Raw genomic sequence first — 17,460 nt, 5'->3', positions numbered from 1 at the left:
TCCAGCTCCAGCCAGCGGGGCCAGATCGGACCAGGGGCGCTATGGGGGATTATTGGAGGGTGGTGGGCAAGCCCGGAGCCAGAACCGCCGCCGAGGAGGAATGCCCACCCAGCCCTCCCCTGTTTTGTTCAGGGTGAGGCGCGGTCGCAGTCCACGCCTTTAGGGGGCGGTACTGTCACACCCGGGCTCTGGGACTCTATATGTTGAGCCAGGGTGGGGTCATTCTATGTGGTGTATTTCTATGTTGGGAGTTCTGGTTTGTTTATTTCTATGTTGGCTAGAGTGACTCCCAATCAGAGGCAACGAGTGTCAGCTGTGGCTGGTTGTCTCTGATTGGGAGCCATATTTAAACTGTCTGTTTTCCCTTTGTGTTTGTGGGATCTTGTTCGAGTTGGTTTGTGTTTGACCGTTGACTGTCACGTTATCGTTTTGTTGTTTTTTGTTGTTTATTCACTAATAAAAGAAGTATGTTCGCAACTAACGCTGCGCATTGGTCTACTCCATACGACGATCGTGACACCGTCAACTATTCCTCTTCTTCGTGCATGTAAAAAGTGCAGTCGGAAAGTATTCAGACCCCTTGAATTTTTCCACATTTTGTTACGTTACAGCCTTATTCTACAATGGATTAAATTGTTCCCCACCCCCCACCCACATCAATCTACACACAATACCCCATAATGACAAAGCAAAAACAGGTTTTTAGAAATTTTTGCAAATTTATTACAAATAAAAAAAACAGAAATATTACATTTACATAAGTATTCAGACCTTATACTCAGTACTTTCTTGAAGCACCTTTGGCAGAGATTACAGCCTTGAGTATGACACTACAAGCTTGGCACACCTGTATTTGGGGGAGTTTCTCCCATTCTTCTCTGCAGATCCTGTTTGGTGGAGTGCAGCAAAGACCCTTATGTTATACACCCTTATGTTATACTAGTGGATACACCCTTATGTTATACTAGTGGATACACCATTATGTTATACTAGTGGATACACCCTTATGTTATACTAGTGGATACACCCTTGTGTTATCCTAGTGGATACACCCTTATGTTATACTAGTGGATACACCCTTATGTTATCCTAGTGGATACACCCTTATGTTATACTAGTTGATACACCCTTATGTTATCCTAGTGGATACACCCTTATGTTATACTAGGGACATGGTGTTTCCATATCTAGAGCTGACAGTGAGGACTTGTAAAGAGCAGAATCAACAACTCTGCATCATCAAAACAGTTCCTTTGTGAGAAGGTGTTAAAGTTCACAGTTAGTCATTTTTATGTAAATGCCAGCTGAAGAGTACCAGTGGCCTGGCTTTGGCCCCAAGTGAGAGCAGGGGAGAGACAGGGAGATGAGGAGACAGACTTCCAGTGTGTGAAGATAGTCCTGAGGTGAGGGGTGCACTTCTCCTCCTCTCATCTCTCTACCTCTCCTTCCTCCCCCTGTTCAGGAGTTAGAGCGGGACTGGGTCTGGAGAGATGAGTCTCTCCCTCTGCCTATGGACCCTGGTTGAAAGTAGTGCACTATATAGGGAATAGGGTGCTATTTGGGATGCACACAGACATTGGCCAGGTCTATCACCATCTTATCCTTCCTCTTGGCCAGAGCAGACAGGCCTTTAGTGAAGTGAAGACTTCTCTGGCTCTGTCTGCTCCCTGGGACACCATGGCTGACAGGAAACTCAGGCACTGATGGACAAACCTGGCCCAGAGGAGACAACACTATGTTAGATTGAGACACACACACACACTCAAACGATCTGGATTTTGTTCAAACAAAACGTGCTTCCTGTTCCAACGTACCTGTGGTTTTCTGAGTGTAGGGATGTCTGTATGAGTTTCATATAGCTGGAGAGAGTCTTCTTAACTACAGTGGATCCCACCGTGCTGACGTGAGAGAGAATGAACAATGCTGTTCATTGACTACAGCTCAGCATTCAACACCATAGTGCCCTCCAAGCTCATCACTAAGCTCAGGACCCTGGGACTAAACACCTCCCTCTGATACTGGATCCTGGACTTCCTGACGGGCCGCCCCCAGGTGGTGAGGGTAGGCAGCAACACATCCACCACCCTGACCCTCAACACAGGGGCCCCTCAGGGGTGCGTGCTTAGTCCCCTCCTGGACTCCCTGCTCACCCACGACCGCGTGGCCATGCACGACTCCAACACCAGCACAGTCGTGAAGAAAGCAACGACAACGCCTCTTCCCCCTCAGGAGGCTGAAAAGATTTGGCATGGGCCCTCAGATCCTCAAAGTTCTACAGCTGCACCATAGAGAGTATCTTGACTGGCTGCATCACCGCCTGGTATGGCAACTGCTTGGCATCCGACCACAAGGCATTCGAGGGTAGTGCCCAGTACATCACCAGGGCCGAGCTTCCTGCCATCCAGGACCTCTATACCAGGCGGTGTCAGAGGAAGGCCCTAAAAATTGTCAAAGACCCCAGCCATCCATGTCATAGACTGTTCTCTCTGCTAACGCACGGCAAGCTGTACCGATGCGCCAAGTCTGGAACCAACAGGACCCTGAACAGCTTCTAGGGGCGGCAGGTAGCCTAGCGGTTAAGAGCGTTGGGCCAGGAACCTAAAGGTCGCTCGTTTTGAAACCCCGAGCAGGCAAGTTGGAAAAATCTGCTGTTCTGCCCTTGAGCAGGGCAGTTAACCCCAAACAACAACTGCTCCCTGGGCGCTGAGGATGTCGATTTAAGGAAGCCCCCCGCACCTCTCTGATTCAGAGGGGTTGAGTTAAATGCGTAAGAGACATTTCGGTTGAATGTATTCAGTTGTGCAACTGACTAGGGATCCCCCTTTCCCCCAAGCCTGCTAAATACTTAAGCGAATAGCTACCCGGAGGATCTGCATTGATCCAATTGCAGGAACTCTTGACTCATCACATGCGCTACTGTTTATTATCTATCTTGTTGCCTAGTCACTTTACCCCTACCTATATGTCAATGGCGGTTGGTGCCATTTAAGATGAAGGAGGATGATTATAATTTTTTTGCATGGCCTTATTTCTATTCCAGCCTACTGGATGACTGTCATTCATATTCCATTCACCCAGCTCAATGTAACGTCAATTGGTTTAGGCTACTACATGATACCAAAATGTTCCCTATACCCCATCATGAGGTTGCTACAACCTAGCCTATGAATGAACGTTTACAACGTAGGAGCACAGGTCGAGAGATTTTTTGAGTAATCAAGGTGACAGACACTGAAACATTCAATACCGCCTTGCACACTCTTGTCTCCATCTAGCTGATATAGGGTGTAATCATTAGTCCAACAGTTGCAAACGAGAGTTTCTATTGGACAAATTCAGGTATGTTTATCCCCTTTTCATTCAGTTTACTTCCATTTTTAAGAAACGTTTTTCAACAGAATCGTCGGAATGAATACACCCGATGACACGCAAACAGTTCACTTTCATAGCAGCCGCATACAAACAGCATGATCCCTTTGATCTTTGTATAATTACTTCTCGAATCTACGCGCTCTCCTCCTCTCACCTTTTCCCTTCGCTTGTGGACTTCAGTGCACAACACATCAGCTGTCTGTGACCAGGCGAAAAAACCTTTTCAAGCCAAACATTCATATCATAACCGCTAACTGCCACACACAGCCTACATCGTTGTCACCATATTAATATCATAGTCAACATAGCTACTAGAACTAACGTGTTAGTAAACCCGCTACAATCATGCAGTAGTATGCAGTCAGCAGCAAGCAGTTTAGCAGTTACACTGGCGGGCCCTATGCCAATAAATTCATAAAACCAAAAGCTTACCTTGAATTGGAAGATTTCCAGTGTTGGATAGCAATAGCCAGCTAGCTAACATAGCAGTCCTCTCTGTTTGAGCCGGGTGTTTTAGTAGGCTAAACTAGCTTAGTGAAAGTGAAAAAAATACTATATAAATTAATTTGTTCAAAACTGTTAAACTATTGTCTTTCTCTTTGAGTCAACTACTCACTACATTTCATGCACTGCAGTGCTAGCTAGCTGTTGCTAATGCTTTCAGTAATAGATTCATTCTCTCCCTTTCCCAGTCTGCTGTTCCCACATGCTTCAAGATGGCCACCATTGTTCCTGTACCCAAGAAAGCAAAAGTAACTGAACTAAATGACTATCGCCCTGTAGCACTCACCTCTGTCATCATGAAGTGCTTTGAGAGACTAGTCAAGGATCATATCACCTCTACCTTACCTGTCACCCTAGACCCACTTCAATTTGCTTACCGCCCCAATAGATCCACATACGATGCAATCGCCATCACACTGCACACTGCCCTATCCCATCTGGACAAGAGGAATACCTATTTAAGAATGCTGTTCATTGACTATAGCTCAGCATTCAACACCATAGTACCCTCCAAGCTCATCATTAAGCTTGAGGCCCTGGGTCTGAACCCTGCCCTGTGCAACTGGGTCCTGGACTTCCTGACGGGCCGCCCCCAGGTGGTGAAGGTAGGAAACAACATCTCCACTTCGCTGATCCTCAACACTGGGGCCCCACAAGGGTGCGTGCTCAGCCCCCTCCTGTACTCCCTGTTCACCCATGACTGCGTGGCCAAGCACGCCTCCAACTCAATCATCAAGTTTGCAGACGACAACAGTAGTAGGCTTCATTACCAACAATGACGAGACCACCTACAGGGAAGAGGTAAGGGCTCTGGGAGTGTGGTGCCAGGAATATAACCTCGCACTCAACATCAACAAAACAAAGGAGATGATCGTGGACTTCAGGAAACAGCAGAGGGTGCACCCCTCTATCCACATCGACGGGAACGCAGTGGAGAAGGTGGAAAGATTCAAGTTCCTTGGCGTACACATCACAGACAAACTGAAATGGTCCACCCACGCAGACAGTGTGGTGAAGAAGGCGCAATAGAGCCTCTTCAACCTCAGGAGGCTGAAGAAATTCGGCTTGGCACCTAAAACCCTCACATTTACATTTACATTACATTTTAGTCATTTAGCAGACGCTCTTAGTGAGTGCATACATTATTTTATTTTTTTCATACTGGCCCCCCGTGGGAATCGAACCCACAATCCTGGCGTTGCAAACGCCATGCTCTACCAACTGAGCTACATCCCTGCCGGCCATCCCCTCCCCTACCCTGGACGACGCTGGGCCAATTGTGCGCCGCCCCATGGGTCTCCCGGTCGCAGCGGGCTACGACAGGGCCGAGCTCCCTGCCATCCAGGACCTCTCTACCAGGCGGTGTCAGAGGAAGGCCCTAAAAATTGTCAAAGACCCCAGCCATCCAAGTCATAGACTGTTCTCTCTGCTAACGCACGGCAAGCTGTACCGATGCGCCAAGTCTGGAACCAACAGGACCCTGAACAGATGCACAATTGAGAGCATCCTGTCGGGCTGTATCACCGCCTGGTATGGCAACTGCGCCGCCCACAACCACAGGGCTCTCCAGAGGGTGGTGCGGTCTGCCGAACGCATTACCGGGGGCAAACTACCCGCCCTCCAAGACACATACAGCACCGATGTAACAGGAAGGCCAATAAGATTATCAAGGACATCAACCACCCGAGCCACTGCCTGTTCACCCCGCTATCATCCAGAAGGCGAGGTCAGTACAGGTGCATCAAAGCTGGGACTGAGAGAATGAAAAACAGCTTCTATCTCAAGGCCATCAGACTGTTAAATAGCCATCACTAGCACATTAGAGGCTGCTGCCTATTGAAATCACTGGCCACTTTAAGAAATGGAACACTAGTCACTTTAAAAATGTTTACATATCTTGCACTACTCATCTCATATGTATATACTGCATTCTATTCTATAATATTTTACTGTATCTCAGTCCATGCCGCTCTGCCATTGCTTGTCCATATACAGTTGAAGTCGGAAGCCAAATACATTTAAACTCAGTTTTTCACAATTCCTGACATTTAATCCTAGTAAAAATTCCCTGTCTTAGGTCAGTTAGGGTCACCACTTTATTTTAAGAATGTGAAATGTCAGAATAATAGTAGAGAGAATTATTTATTTAAGATTATATTTATTTCATCACATTCCCAGTGGGTCAGAAGTTTACATACACTCAATTAGTTTTTGGTAGCATTGCCTTTAAATTCTTTAACTTGGGTCAAATGTTTTGGGTAGCCTTCCACAAGCTTCCCACAATAAGTTGGGTGAATTTTGGCCCATTCCTCCTGACAGAGCTGGTGTAACTGAGTCAGGTTTGTAGGCCTTCAGTTCTGCCCACAAATTACTTGTCATGAACAAAGTAGATGTCCTAACCGACTTGCCAAAACAATAGTTTGTTAAGAAGAAATTTGTGGAGTGGTTGAAAAACGAGTTTTAATGACTCTAACCTAAGTGTATGTAAACTTCCGACTTCAACTGTATTCTTAAATCCCATTCCTTACTAGTTTTGTGTGTATTGGGTATATGTATATGTTGTGAAATTGTTAGATATTACTGCACTGTTGGAGCTAGAAGCACAAGCATTTCGCTACAACCTCTATAACATCTGCTAAACACTTGTATGTGACAAATAACATTTGATTTGATCCTTTGGTTGGGTGGACAACATGTCAATTCATGCTGCAAGGTATTGTTACTGTGTAGGCCTATATATTTTCCTCGTGGTATTATTTTTCTCTGCATTGTTGATTAGGGCCGTAAGTAAGCGATCGGAACCACTGTTAGTCTACAGCTGTTGTTTATGAAGCATGTGACAAATAGATTTTAATTTGATTTACACATCCAGTAGGTGGCGCATTATTTTCTCCGGACATTACCCCCAGTTGATATAGGTCTGACGTCAATGCGTTCCTGAGCGTGCCTAAAAGGCTTGAAAATAAACAAAGACCGAAAGCGGGTGATTGATCATTAAGCTGCCATAAACTTAATTTAAAATACTTTTGAAGCCATTTTTAGGTACTACAAACGCCCAGCATCTGAAGCAAGACGTCTCTACAGCCATGGAAAACGCATTGTTGATGCGAGTGAGTGTTTTCTCCGACCAGGGAGGAAGGAAATACATGGAGGATGTTACCGAGGTTGTAATGGAGCCCGAGCCGGGGGAAGACGAGCTGAACTCGGACGAACAAGACGAGACCAAAGGGAATAGCTCGACGGTCCACATTGTGCCGGAAAAGCCTGAAAACGAGCAGCAAGATCGGACTGCACACAACGCACTGAACGATCCTCGATCTGCCTCTACTAAAGTTGCATGGACACAAAATGGGGACCAAAGTTGTGCAGCCGCGGCACTGGCAGTATCGAAAGTGGAGAGTTTACCGGCTGCGATCAAGAGCGATAACCACCCCCAGCGCTCAGTGGCTTTCTTCGCGGTGTTTGATGGCCACGGAGGCCGCGAGGCAGCGCAATTCGCACGGGACTATTTGTGGGAATTCATCAAGAAACAGCGGGGCTTTTGGTCCAAGGATGACGAGGAAGTGTGTGCAGCTATTCGGAAAGGTTTCGTTGCCTGCCACCATGCAATGTGGAAAAAACTACGTGAGTTAAATAATCATCCATGTGTCTAGATAGCTAGTTTTGTTTATTGGGATTTGTGTTTTCGCATCTCGTACATTTTAGCTAGCAAGCCTCTAAACGAGCAAACGCTAAGAATTAAATGGCCACCACAGGCTCGATGTGGCTGAATGTGTGGTTTGGGTTCTCTGGCTTGGCTAGCAAAATAAACCTACCATCGCTTGCCACCTGTCTGTAGTAGAGCAAAGAAAGAGACATCCCATGATTCCTCTCTAAACCCCCAACCTATCAGGTCACACACAAGCGGGCTCGGTGAATTAGTGACGGGAAGTTCGGCTCTATTTACTGAGTCGTTCAGTCAAAAGAACGAATCTTTCGACTCATTTCGTTAATTTGAGTCAGTAATGCCCAGAGCACGTAGGACCCCCCTACCGGCGAACGATGAACTGAAAACTCCAACGAGTCATGATTCTTCACCATAGGGGGCTTGATTATTGGAGCTGTTATTTGGGACAGACTTGCAAACGTGTGCTTTAAACAATGTACATTTGTTGATTGCTAGGCATACAAATAAGATTATTTCTTGATACATTTGAAACGAGGTCTAGTGTCCACAACCAGACTAGATTGTGAACGACTCTTGTTGACAATTGGCGGAATGTATTGTTCTGCCTGCGGTGAGCACAGCTGCAGTGAGGGTGATGAGTACAATGTCGTTCGGGAACTGCAGCCCCCCCAAAACAAGTTTGTTGAGCAGAGGCTGTGTATGTTTTGTGTCTACAAAGACAGTTGGTAGTCGGAGCAGGTGTGTGGAGCCGCCGAGCCTGAGGAATGTGTTTAATCCTACTGTAAAAAAGCCGATCTCAGTCCTCTTTTAATAAAGTCAACTCTGGTTGACTACATTTACATTTACGTCATTTAGCAGACGCTCCTCTTATCCAGAGCGACTTACAAATTGGTGCATTCACCTTATGATAGCCAGTGGGACAACCACTTTACAATATATATATATCTTTATTAAAAAAAAAATGGGGGGGTAGAAGGATTACTTTATCCTATCCCAGGTATTCCTTAAAGAGGTGGGGTTGCAAATGTCTCCGGAAGGTGGTCAGTTACTCCGCTGTCCTGGCGTCGTGAGGGAGCTTGTTCCACTATTGGGGCGCCAGAGCAGCGAACAGTTTTGACTGGGCTGAGCGGGAACTGTGCTTCCGCAGAGGTAGGGGGGCCAGCAGGCCAGGTGGATGAACGCAATGCCCTCGTTTGGGTGTAGGGACTGATCAGAGCCTGAAGGTACGGAGGTGCCGTTCCCCTCACAGCTCCGTAGGCAAACACCGTGGTCTTGTAGCAGATGCGGGCTTCAACTGGAAGCCAGTGGAGTGGGGTGACGTGAGAGAACTTGGGAAGGTTGAACACATTTTACATTTTAGTCATTTAGCAGACGCTCTTATCCAGAGCGACTTACAGTTAGTGAATACATTTTTTTTTTTATACTGGCCCCCCGCGGGAATCGAACCCACAACCCTGGCGTTGCAAACGCCATGCTCTATCAACTGAGCTACATCCCTGCCGGCCATTCCCTCCCCTACCCTGGACGACGCTGGGCCAATTGTGCGCCGCCCCATGGGTCTCCCGGTCACGGCCGGCTGCGACAGAGCCTGGATTCGAACCAGGATCTCTAGTGGCACAGTTAGCACTGCGATGCAGTGCCTTAGACCACTGCGCCACTCAGGCGGGCTGCAGTGTTCTGGATAAATTGTAGGGGTTTAATGGCACAGGCAGGAAGCCCAGCCAACAGCGAGTTGCGGTAATCCAGACGGGAGATGACAAGTGACTGGATTAGGACCTGTGCCGCTTCCTGTGTAAGGTAGGGTCGTACTCTGCGAATGTTGTAGAGCATGAACCTACAGGATCGGGTCACCGCTTTGATGTTAGCGGAGAACGACGGTGTTGTCCAGGGTCACGCCAAGGTTCTTTACACTATGGGAGGAGGACACAACGGAGTTGTCAACCGTGATGGCGAGATCATGGAGCGGGCAGTCCTTCCCCGGGAGGAAGAGCAGCTCCGTCTTGCCGAGGTTCAGCTTGAGGTGGTGATCCGTCATCCACACTGATATGTCTGCCAGACATGCAGAGATGCGATTCGCCACCTGGTTATTAGCTATATGGAATTGTTTTAAGAAGGGCATACCAAGGATCATTTTGCTATTTAACTTAGGATTTTAAGACCCCTTGAAGTATATAAAAAAACATTTTTGATGAACATTTTAATTTGGCCTAACTGCTATTACTGCAATTCACTACATGGAAGAACACATAGTCCCACTACATTTTTTAAAGGAAGTTTGTTCTGAAGTGTATCATATTTGAGAGAGATATAAAAAAGATCAGGAAATATATATATATTTTTGTCACTAAACAGTCTCCATATATACTTCCATTCCTTTTTTCAACTGGTAAAGGGGGACCTTCAAACAAGTCTTGTGAGGCCCATCCTAGAGCAAAACAACCGGTACATACACTACCAGTTAAAAGTTTGGACACACCTACTCATTCAAGGGTTTTTCTTTATTTTTACTATTTTCTACATTGTAGAATAATAGTGAAGACATCAAAACTATGAAATAACACATATTGAATCATGTAGTAACCAAAAAAGTGTTAAACAAATCAAAATATATGTTATATTTGAGATTCTTCAAATAGCCACCCTTTGCATTGATGACAGCTTTGCACACTCTTGGCATTCTCTCAACAAGCTTCATGAGGTAGTCACACGCTGCTATTTATTGCTGACCAGCAGATGTCACTGTCAACAGATACTGAAGTAATGAACCGTTTTTCAGCACAATTTGGTGAAAGCGCTGAAGTTCATAAAGCCTCGGTTTCCCATCACTAGTTATGGCAGGGGAAACTGTGTTGCAGTAGTCAAGTGTGTGGTGCGGGAATAATGACGAGCGAACCCGGGGAGCTTTGTGTTCACATTGCCCTAAAAAGGGAACCGGACTCAGACCTGGTCTCAGTTCGGTTCGCTTCGGAGGGCTCTTTTTGAGGGGTCTGAGTTCCATTGGAGTGTTCATACTGCACACATTTTGTTTTTAATTGTCTGAAAGGGACGGAGTGTGAAAACACCCAGCACTAGCAGGTCAAACGAACAACTAAAATGAACGAGTCACTCAAAAAAAACGAGTCATGACTCTCGAGTCAGTAAAAAGAGTAGTTAAAAAATAACTAATCGTTCACGAACTGCACGTCACTACCGTGAATGGGATTTTCCCATGGTGCCGTCCTCTGTTTGCCTTCGATACACATGACAATGGTTCAGCTGCTTGTTTGGAAAGAGTTGGCGACGGTTGTTTTGACCTCGACGGCATAACAAATCCGGTTTATTACTGGACTAGGCAGGCCAGGTAGCATGTGAGATCTGATATTGTTGGTTGTAAAGGAGAGTCTGCATGATGCATCATATCTATTGGATTTGGAAAGACCAATGCGCCCACCCCCACTGAGGCATGATGAATGTTCCCCCCCCCTCTTTTATTATTTGATGAACAAGTCTCTTGGCCTATCAGCTGTGAGGGCAGTTGTATTTAGGGCGGTCATCAGCGATTCGCTCTGGTTCCTTCGACTGCCCTGTCAAGTCACTAGTACAGTGTACTCTACACACAAGGAGCATCCTGGGAAAACCCAAGGATGGATGTGCACATTTTTGTTCCAGCCCAGTATTAACACACCTGATTCAATTTATCAACTAAATCAAGCCCTTTGATGAGTTGAGTCATGTGTTTGTTAGTGCTGAGTGCTGAGTGCTGAGCTGGAACAAAAATGTGCAGCAACTATTTGTTATGTCTATGGATGTGTCCCAAATGGTACCCTATACTCTATATCAGGGCTGCCCAATCCTGTTCCTGGAGAGCTACCCTCCTGTAGGTTTTCGCTTCAACCCCAGTTGTAACTAACCTGATTCAGCTTATCAACCAGCTAATCATTAGAACCAGGGGTTGGAGCGAATAGAGACAGTAGTTCTCCAGGAACAGGGTTGGAGTTAACCTACAGGACGGTAGCTCTCCAGGAACAGGGTTGGAGCGAATAGAGACAGTAGTTCTCCAGGAACAGGGTTGGAGTTAAAACCTACAGGACGGTAGCTCTCCAGGAACAGGGTTGGAGTTAAAACCTACAGGACGGTGGCTCTCCAGGAACAGGGTTGGAGTTAAAACCTACATGAAGGTAGCTCTCCAGGAACAGGGTTGGGCAGCCATAATTCACTACTTACTTGTTTGTAATCTGGAGAAGCATCTGGCTCTCTCATCCTGACCCTTTATTGTGTGTTCCTCTGATCTCACTGGCCTGCTGTTCTGCCGGTCTGTCTGTGAAGATGGCAGACAAAGTTGTCTTTTTAGTTTAAAGGTCATGAACAGTCAATCATGTTTTTCATGAAATGTGATGATATTTGAAGGAAACCAGATCAACGTATGAAAAATGACTGTTGCTTCTACATTGATCAAGTTTGATCATAAGTTACTGGTCCCCTCCCCCATGTCAAACACTTGGATTCATTATTAAGCAGACAAGGTGACATCACCTTCATTTTCATTTGAATACACCAATGGTAACTAGATATTCTCTTACCTAATTTAAATAAGTACGCCTTGTAATCAACATCGGAGAAGGCAGGTTTGCAGAGGGGCGTGGTTTATGTAGCTAGATAGCTACTTTACTGGTGCCAACATTTGACTGTAGGGTGTCAGCAAATATAATTAAAAGTTTACCCTATTCATCTATGGCAAAGATACTTATATGTTTCCCCTTTCATCTGTGTCTGGTGTTAGCTAGTTACTGGCTAGCTAGGTCTTCAGCCAGCATGGAACAAAAGGGGGGGATGGGTCGTTCAAAACTCTGACGCAGTTGTCAAGTCAACATATCCGTCAGTGCTGCTGTGAACCACATCACAAGAAACAAACGGGAGATGTAAATGAAAAACATATCATTGATGCAATTTCAATGTTTGAGTTGCTTCGTGTATCACTAAATTTGCTTGAGATAAATTTACTGCAACAGTGCTCACTGCACCCAAGTTGCTTGACAAAGGCGTTTCAAAGAGCCTTCAGTCAAGGCGAGCTCATGAATAGAAGCCCCCTGCCCTCTCAGCCTGTCTTTTCAAACTTCCTGGTAGTTAGACAAAAAAGTCCTTTTCAGAATGACTGTTCAGGACCTTTAAAAGTTTAGTTCCTACCTAACTGTTGTTGTGTTCAGGGGCCATATTATTGCAGGCAGAGACCTCAGGGAAGTAGGTTAGTCTGACTCCGAAGGCTTCTTCTAAGGCTGGGCAGGTTCCAATATTTTACCATATTCTCTCTCTCTCTCTCCCTCTCTCTCTTTTCCTCCCTCTCTCTCCCTCCCTCACTCACTCTCTCTCCCTCTCTCTCTTTTCCTCCCTCTCTCTCCCTCCCTCTCTCTCCCTCCCTCTCTCTCTTTTCCTCCCTCTCTCTCCCTCTCTCTCCCTCCCTCACTCACTCTCTCTCCCTCTCTCTCTTTTCCTCCCTCTCTCTCCCTCCCTCTCTCTCTCTCCCTCTCTCTCCCTCCCTCCCTCTCTCTCCCTCCCTCTCTCTCTTTTCCTCCCTCTCTCTCCCTCCCTCTCTCTCTCCCTCCCTCCCTCTCCTCCCTCTCTCTCCCTCCTCTCTCTCTCTCTCTCTCTCTCTCTCCCTCCTCTCTCTCTCTCTCTCCCTCCCTCCCTCTCCCTCCCTCTCTCTCCCTCCCTCTCTCTCTCTCTCTCTCTCTCCCTCCCTCTCTCTCCCTCCCTCTCTCTCCCTCCCTCCCTCTCTCTCTCTCTCTCTCTCTCCCTCCCTCTCTTTTCCTCCCTCTGCAGCCGAATGGCCCAAGACTTTCACGGGGCTTCCCAGCACCTCAGGCACCACGGCCAGTGTAGTGGTCATCCGGGGGGACCGCATGTACGTGGCCCACGTAGGAGACTCTGCCATAGTGCTAGGGGTTCAGGACGATCCCACTGACCAGTTCATCAGGGCCGTGGAGGTCACACAGGACCACAAGCCTGAGCTGCCTAAGGAGAGAGAGCGCATCGAAGGGCTGGGGGGCAGGTAAGGCTAACTACTACATACTGCACTACTAGGTTAGTTGTCCAGCCAGCCAACTCGAGAACTAACTAACTCAACAATGTAATGTTTTGTTTGTCTGGCGGACTATCCTAACCAACACATAATACTGTGCTAAGGCCCCCAGCTGCAACACAACCACAACACAACCGTACCCTCGTGTGACTGTGCATCCAAAACAACAGCCCCTATGACAGGGGAATGGGGTCGAGCCAAAGACCATGTCTCTCTCTCTCTCTCTCTCTCTCTCTCTCTCTCTCTCTCTCTCTCTCTCTCTCTCTCTCTCTCTCTCTCTCTCTCTCTCTCTCTCTCTCTCTCTCCTCTCTCTCTCCTCTGGCTCTCTCTCTCTCTCTCTCTGTGTCTCTCTCTCTCTCTCTCTGTGTCTCTCTCTCTCTCTCTCTGTGTGTCTCTCTCTCTCTCTCTCTCTCTCTCTCTCTCTCTGTGTCTCTCTCTCTCTCTCTCTCTCTCTCTGTGTCTCTCTCTCTCTCTCTCTCTCTCTCTCTCTCTCGCTCTCTCTCTTGCATAAACCACATTGTCTACTCTACTCTACTGCAAGCTCACAATCAGATAAAGCATTGTAGCATCTATGCCTGTTTGGTGTAAAACAACAGAACAACTCTCTGACTGACTGGGTAACTAGACTAGAGGGACAGACAGCCACTGGAGAACTAGACGAGAGGGAAGGACAGGCACTGGGGAACTAGACTAGAGGGAAGGACAGGCACTGGGTAACTAGACGAGAGGGAAGGACAGGCACTGGGGAACTAGACTAGAGGGAAGGACAGGCACTGGGTAACTAGACTAGAGGGACAGACAGCCACTGGAGAACTAGACGAGAGGGAAGGACAGGCACTGGGGAACTAGACTAGAGGGAAGGACAGGCACTGGGTAACTAGACGAGAGGGATGGACAGGCACTGGGGAACTAGACTAGAGGGAAGGACAGGCACTGGGGAACTAGACTAGAGGGAAGGACAGGCACTGGGGAACTAGACTAGAGGGACGGACAGGCACTGGGGAACTAGACGAGAGGGACGGACAGGCACTGGGTAACTAGACGAGAGGGAAGGACAGGCACTGGGGAACTAGACGAGAGGGACGGACAGGCACTGGGGAACTAGACGAGAGGGACGGACAGGCACTGGGGAACTAGACTAGAGGGATGGACAGGCACTGGGGAACTAGACGAGAGGGAAGGACAGGCACTGGGGAACTAGACGAGAGGGACGGACAGGCACTGGGGAACTAGACTAGAGGGAAGGACAGGCACTGGGGAACTAGACTAGAGGGACGGACAGGCACTGGGGAACTAGACGAGAGGGACGGACAGGCACTGGGTAACTAGACGAGAGGGACGGACAGGCACTGGGGAACTAGACGAGAGGGACGGACAGGCACTGGGGAACTAGACGAGAGGGACGGACAGGCACTGGGGAACTAGACTAGAGGGATGGACAGGCACTGGGTAAACAACACACTACTCTAGAACCATCTCCTTCAGGTAAGGAACACACAGGCTTGCGTCCCGAATGGTCCTGGTCAAAAGTAGTACACTACAAAGAATGGGGTGCAATTTGGGGACATAGCCAGTGACTCCCACAGAGGGAGTGAGTGAGCTTGGAGTGATTTCCAGTGACTTTAAGACTCTTGCCAGATTAGTCATTGGCATCGCAGCAGTTTACTGTCAATAAACGGTGCTGCTCACATACCATAACAGGGTTACTGGATCAACCAGACAGTTGAAATAAGGTAGGTTATTTTTGGAACACTTTACACTACTTCCATGAATAAGCCATTAAGGGAACATTTATAAGGCATGTGTTAATGGTTTATTGAACATTTGTAACACCCCATTCCTTATACAGAGCCTGCCACTATGAAGATAATAGAGGCTTTTTGTGACACTGACCGGCTGAATCATAACTACTACTCCATTACTACCTTACTAAATGCCTGTGATAACGCTCCTGTCTGTCTGTCCCGCCTATCTCCAGAGTGATAACTCTCCTGTCTGTCTGTCCCTCCTATCTCCAGAGTGATAACTCTCCTGTCTGTCTGTCCCTCCTATCTCCAGAGTGATAACTCTCCTGTCTGTCTGTCCCTCCTATCTCCAGAGTGATAACTATCCTGTCTGTCTGTCTGTCCCTGCTATCTCCAGAGTGATAACTCTCCTGTCTGTCTGTCTGTCCCTCCTATCTCCAGTGTGATAACTCTCCTGTCTGTCTGTCTGTCCCTCCTATCTCCAGAGTGATAACTCTCCTGTCTGTCTGTCTGTCCCTTCTATCTCCAGAGTGATAACTCTCCTGTCTGTCTGTCCCTCCTATCTCCAGAGTGATAACTATCCTGTCTTTCTGTCTGTCTGTCCCTCCTATCTCCAGAGTGATAACTCTCCTGTCTGTCTGTCCCTCCTATCTCCAGAGTGATAACTCTCCTGTCTGTCTGTCCCTCCTATCTCCAGAGTGATAACTCTCCTGTCTGTCTGTCTGTCCCTCCTATCTCCAGAGTGATAACTCTCCTGTCTGTCTGTCTGTCCCTCCTATCTCCAGAGTGATAACTCTCCTGTCTGTCTGTCTGTCCCTCCTATCTCCAGAGTGATAACTCTCCTGTCTGTCTGTCTGTCTGTCCCGCCTATCTCCAGAGTGATAACTCTCCTGTCTGTCTGTCTGTCTGTCCCTCCTATCTCCAGTGTGATAACTCTCCTGTCTGTCTGTCTGTCCCTCCTATCTCCAGAGTGATAACTCTCCTGTCTGTCTGTCTGTCCCTTCTATCTCCAGAGTGATAACTCTCCTGTCTGTCTGTCTGTCCCTTCTATCTCCAGAGTGATAACTCTCCTGTCTGTCTGTCCCTCCTATCTCCAGAGTGATAACTATCCTGTCTTTCTGTCTGTCTGTCCCTCCTATCTCCAGAGTGATAACTCTCCTGTCTGTCTGTCCCTCCTATCTCCAGAGTGATAACTATCCTGTCTGTCTGTCTGTCCCTCCTATCTCCAGAGTGATAACTCTCCTGTCTGTCTGTCCCTCCTATCTCCAGAGTGATAACTCTCCTGTCTGTCTGTCTGTCCCTCCTATCTCCAGAGTGATAACTCTCCTGTCTGTCTGTCTGTCCCTCCTATCTCCAATGTGATAACTCTCCTGTCTGTCTGTCTGTCTGTCCCTCCTATCTCCAGAGTGATAACTCTCCTGTCTGTCTGTCCCTCCTATCTCCAGAGTGATAACTCTCCTGTCTGTCTGTCCCTCCTATCTCCAGAGTGATAACTCTCCTGTCTGTCTGTCTGTCCCTCCTATCTCCAGAGTGATAACTCTCTCCTGTCTGTCTGTCTGTCCCTCCTATCTCCAGTGTGATAACTCTCCTGTCTGTCTGTCTGTCCCTCCTATCTCCAGAGTGATAACTCTCCTGTCTGTCTGTCTGTCCTCCTATCTCCAGAGTGATAACTCTCCTGTCTGTCTGTCTGTCCCTCCTATCTCCAGAGTGATAACTCTCCTGTCTGTCTGTCTGTCTGTCCCTCCTATCTCCAGTGTGATAACTCTCCTGTCTGTCTGTCCTGCTATCTCCAGAGTGGTAACTCCTGTGTCTTTCTGTCTGTCCCTCCTATCTCCATAGTGATAACTCTCCTGTCTGTCTGTCTGTCCCTCCTATCTCCAGTGTGATAAAGAAGTCTGGGGTGAACCGGGTGGTGTGGAAGAGACCCAGGCTGACTCACAACGGGCCCGTCCGGAGGAGCACTGTCATAGACCAGATCCCTTTCCTGGCTGTGGCCAGAGCTCTAGGTATGTTGTTGTGGTTGTCTCAAAGATTAAGTTCCTCTAATGTATTTCTATGAGATGTAAATACACTGCTCAAAAAAATAAAGGGAACACTTAAACAACACAATGTAACTC

The 17,460-nt window shown here is 47.4% G+C and overlaps 1 protein-coding gene across 1 annotated transcript in view; it reads left to right on the top strand.

Annotated features, from left to right (window-relative positions):
* Nucleotides 1–6,840: 6,840 nt before the first annotated feature.
* The window catches only part of LOC121555697 (protein phosphatase 1D), a 16,152-nt gene continuing 5,532 nt past the window's right edge, over nt 6,841–17,460 (top strand). Inside the window, 3 exon segments of the mRNA XM_045213928.1 lie at nt 6,841–7,500; nt 13,340–13,568; nt 17,225–17,347. Of these exon segments, the coding sequence (XP_045069863.1) occupies nt 6,963–7,500; nt 13,340–13,568; nt 17,225–17,347 (890 nt within the window). The 5' untranslated portion in view covers nt 6,841–6,962.

This window comes from Coregonus clupeaformis, unplaced genomic scaffold (assembly GCF_020615455.1).
Source record: "Coregonus clupeaformis isolate EN_2021a unplaced genomic scaffold, ASM2061545v1 scaf0172, whole genome shotgun sequence".
NCBI classification, from domain to species: Eukaryota; Metazoa; Chordata; class Actinopteri; order Salmoniformes; family Salmonidae; genus Coregonus; species Coregonus clupeaformis.
Note: the sequence above shows the minus strand (reverse complement) of the source record. Positions and strands in the feature narration are given on the sequence as shown.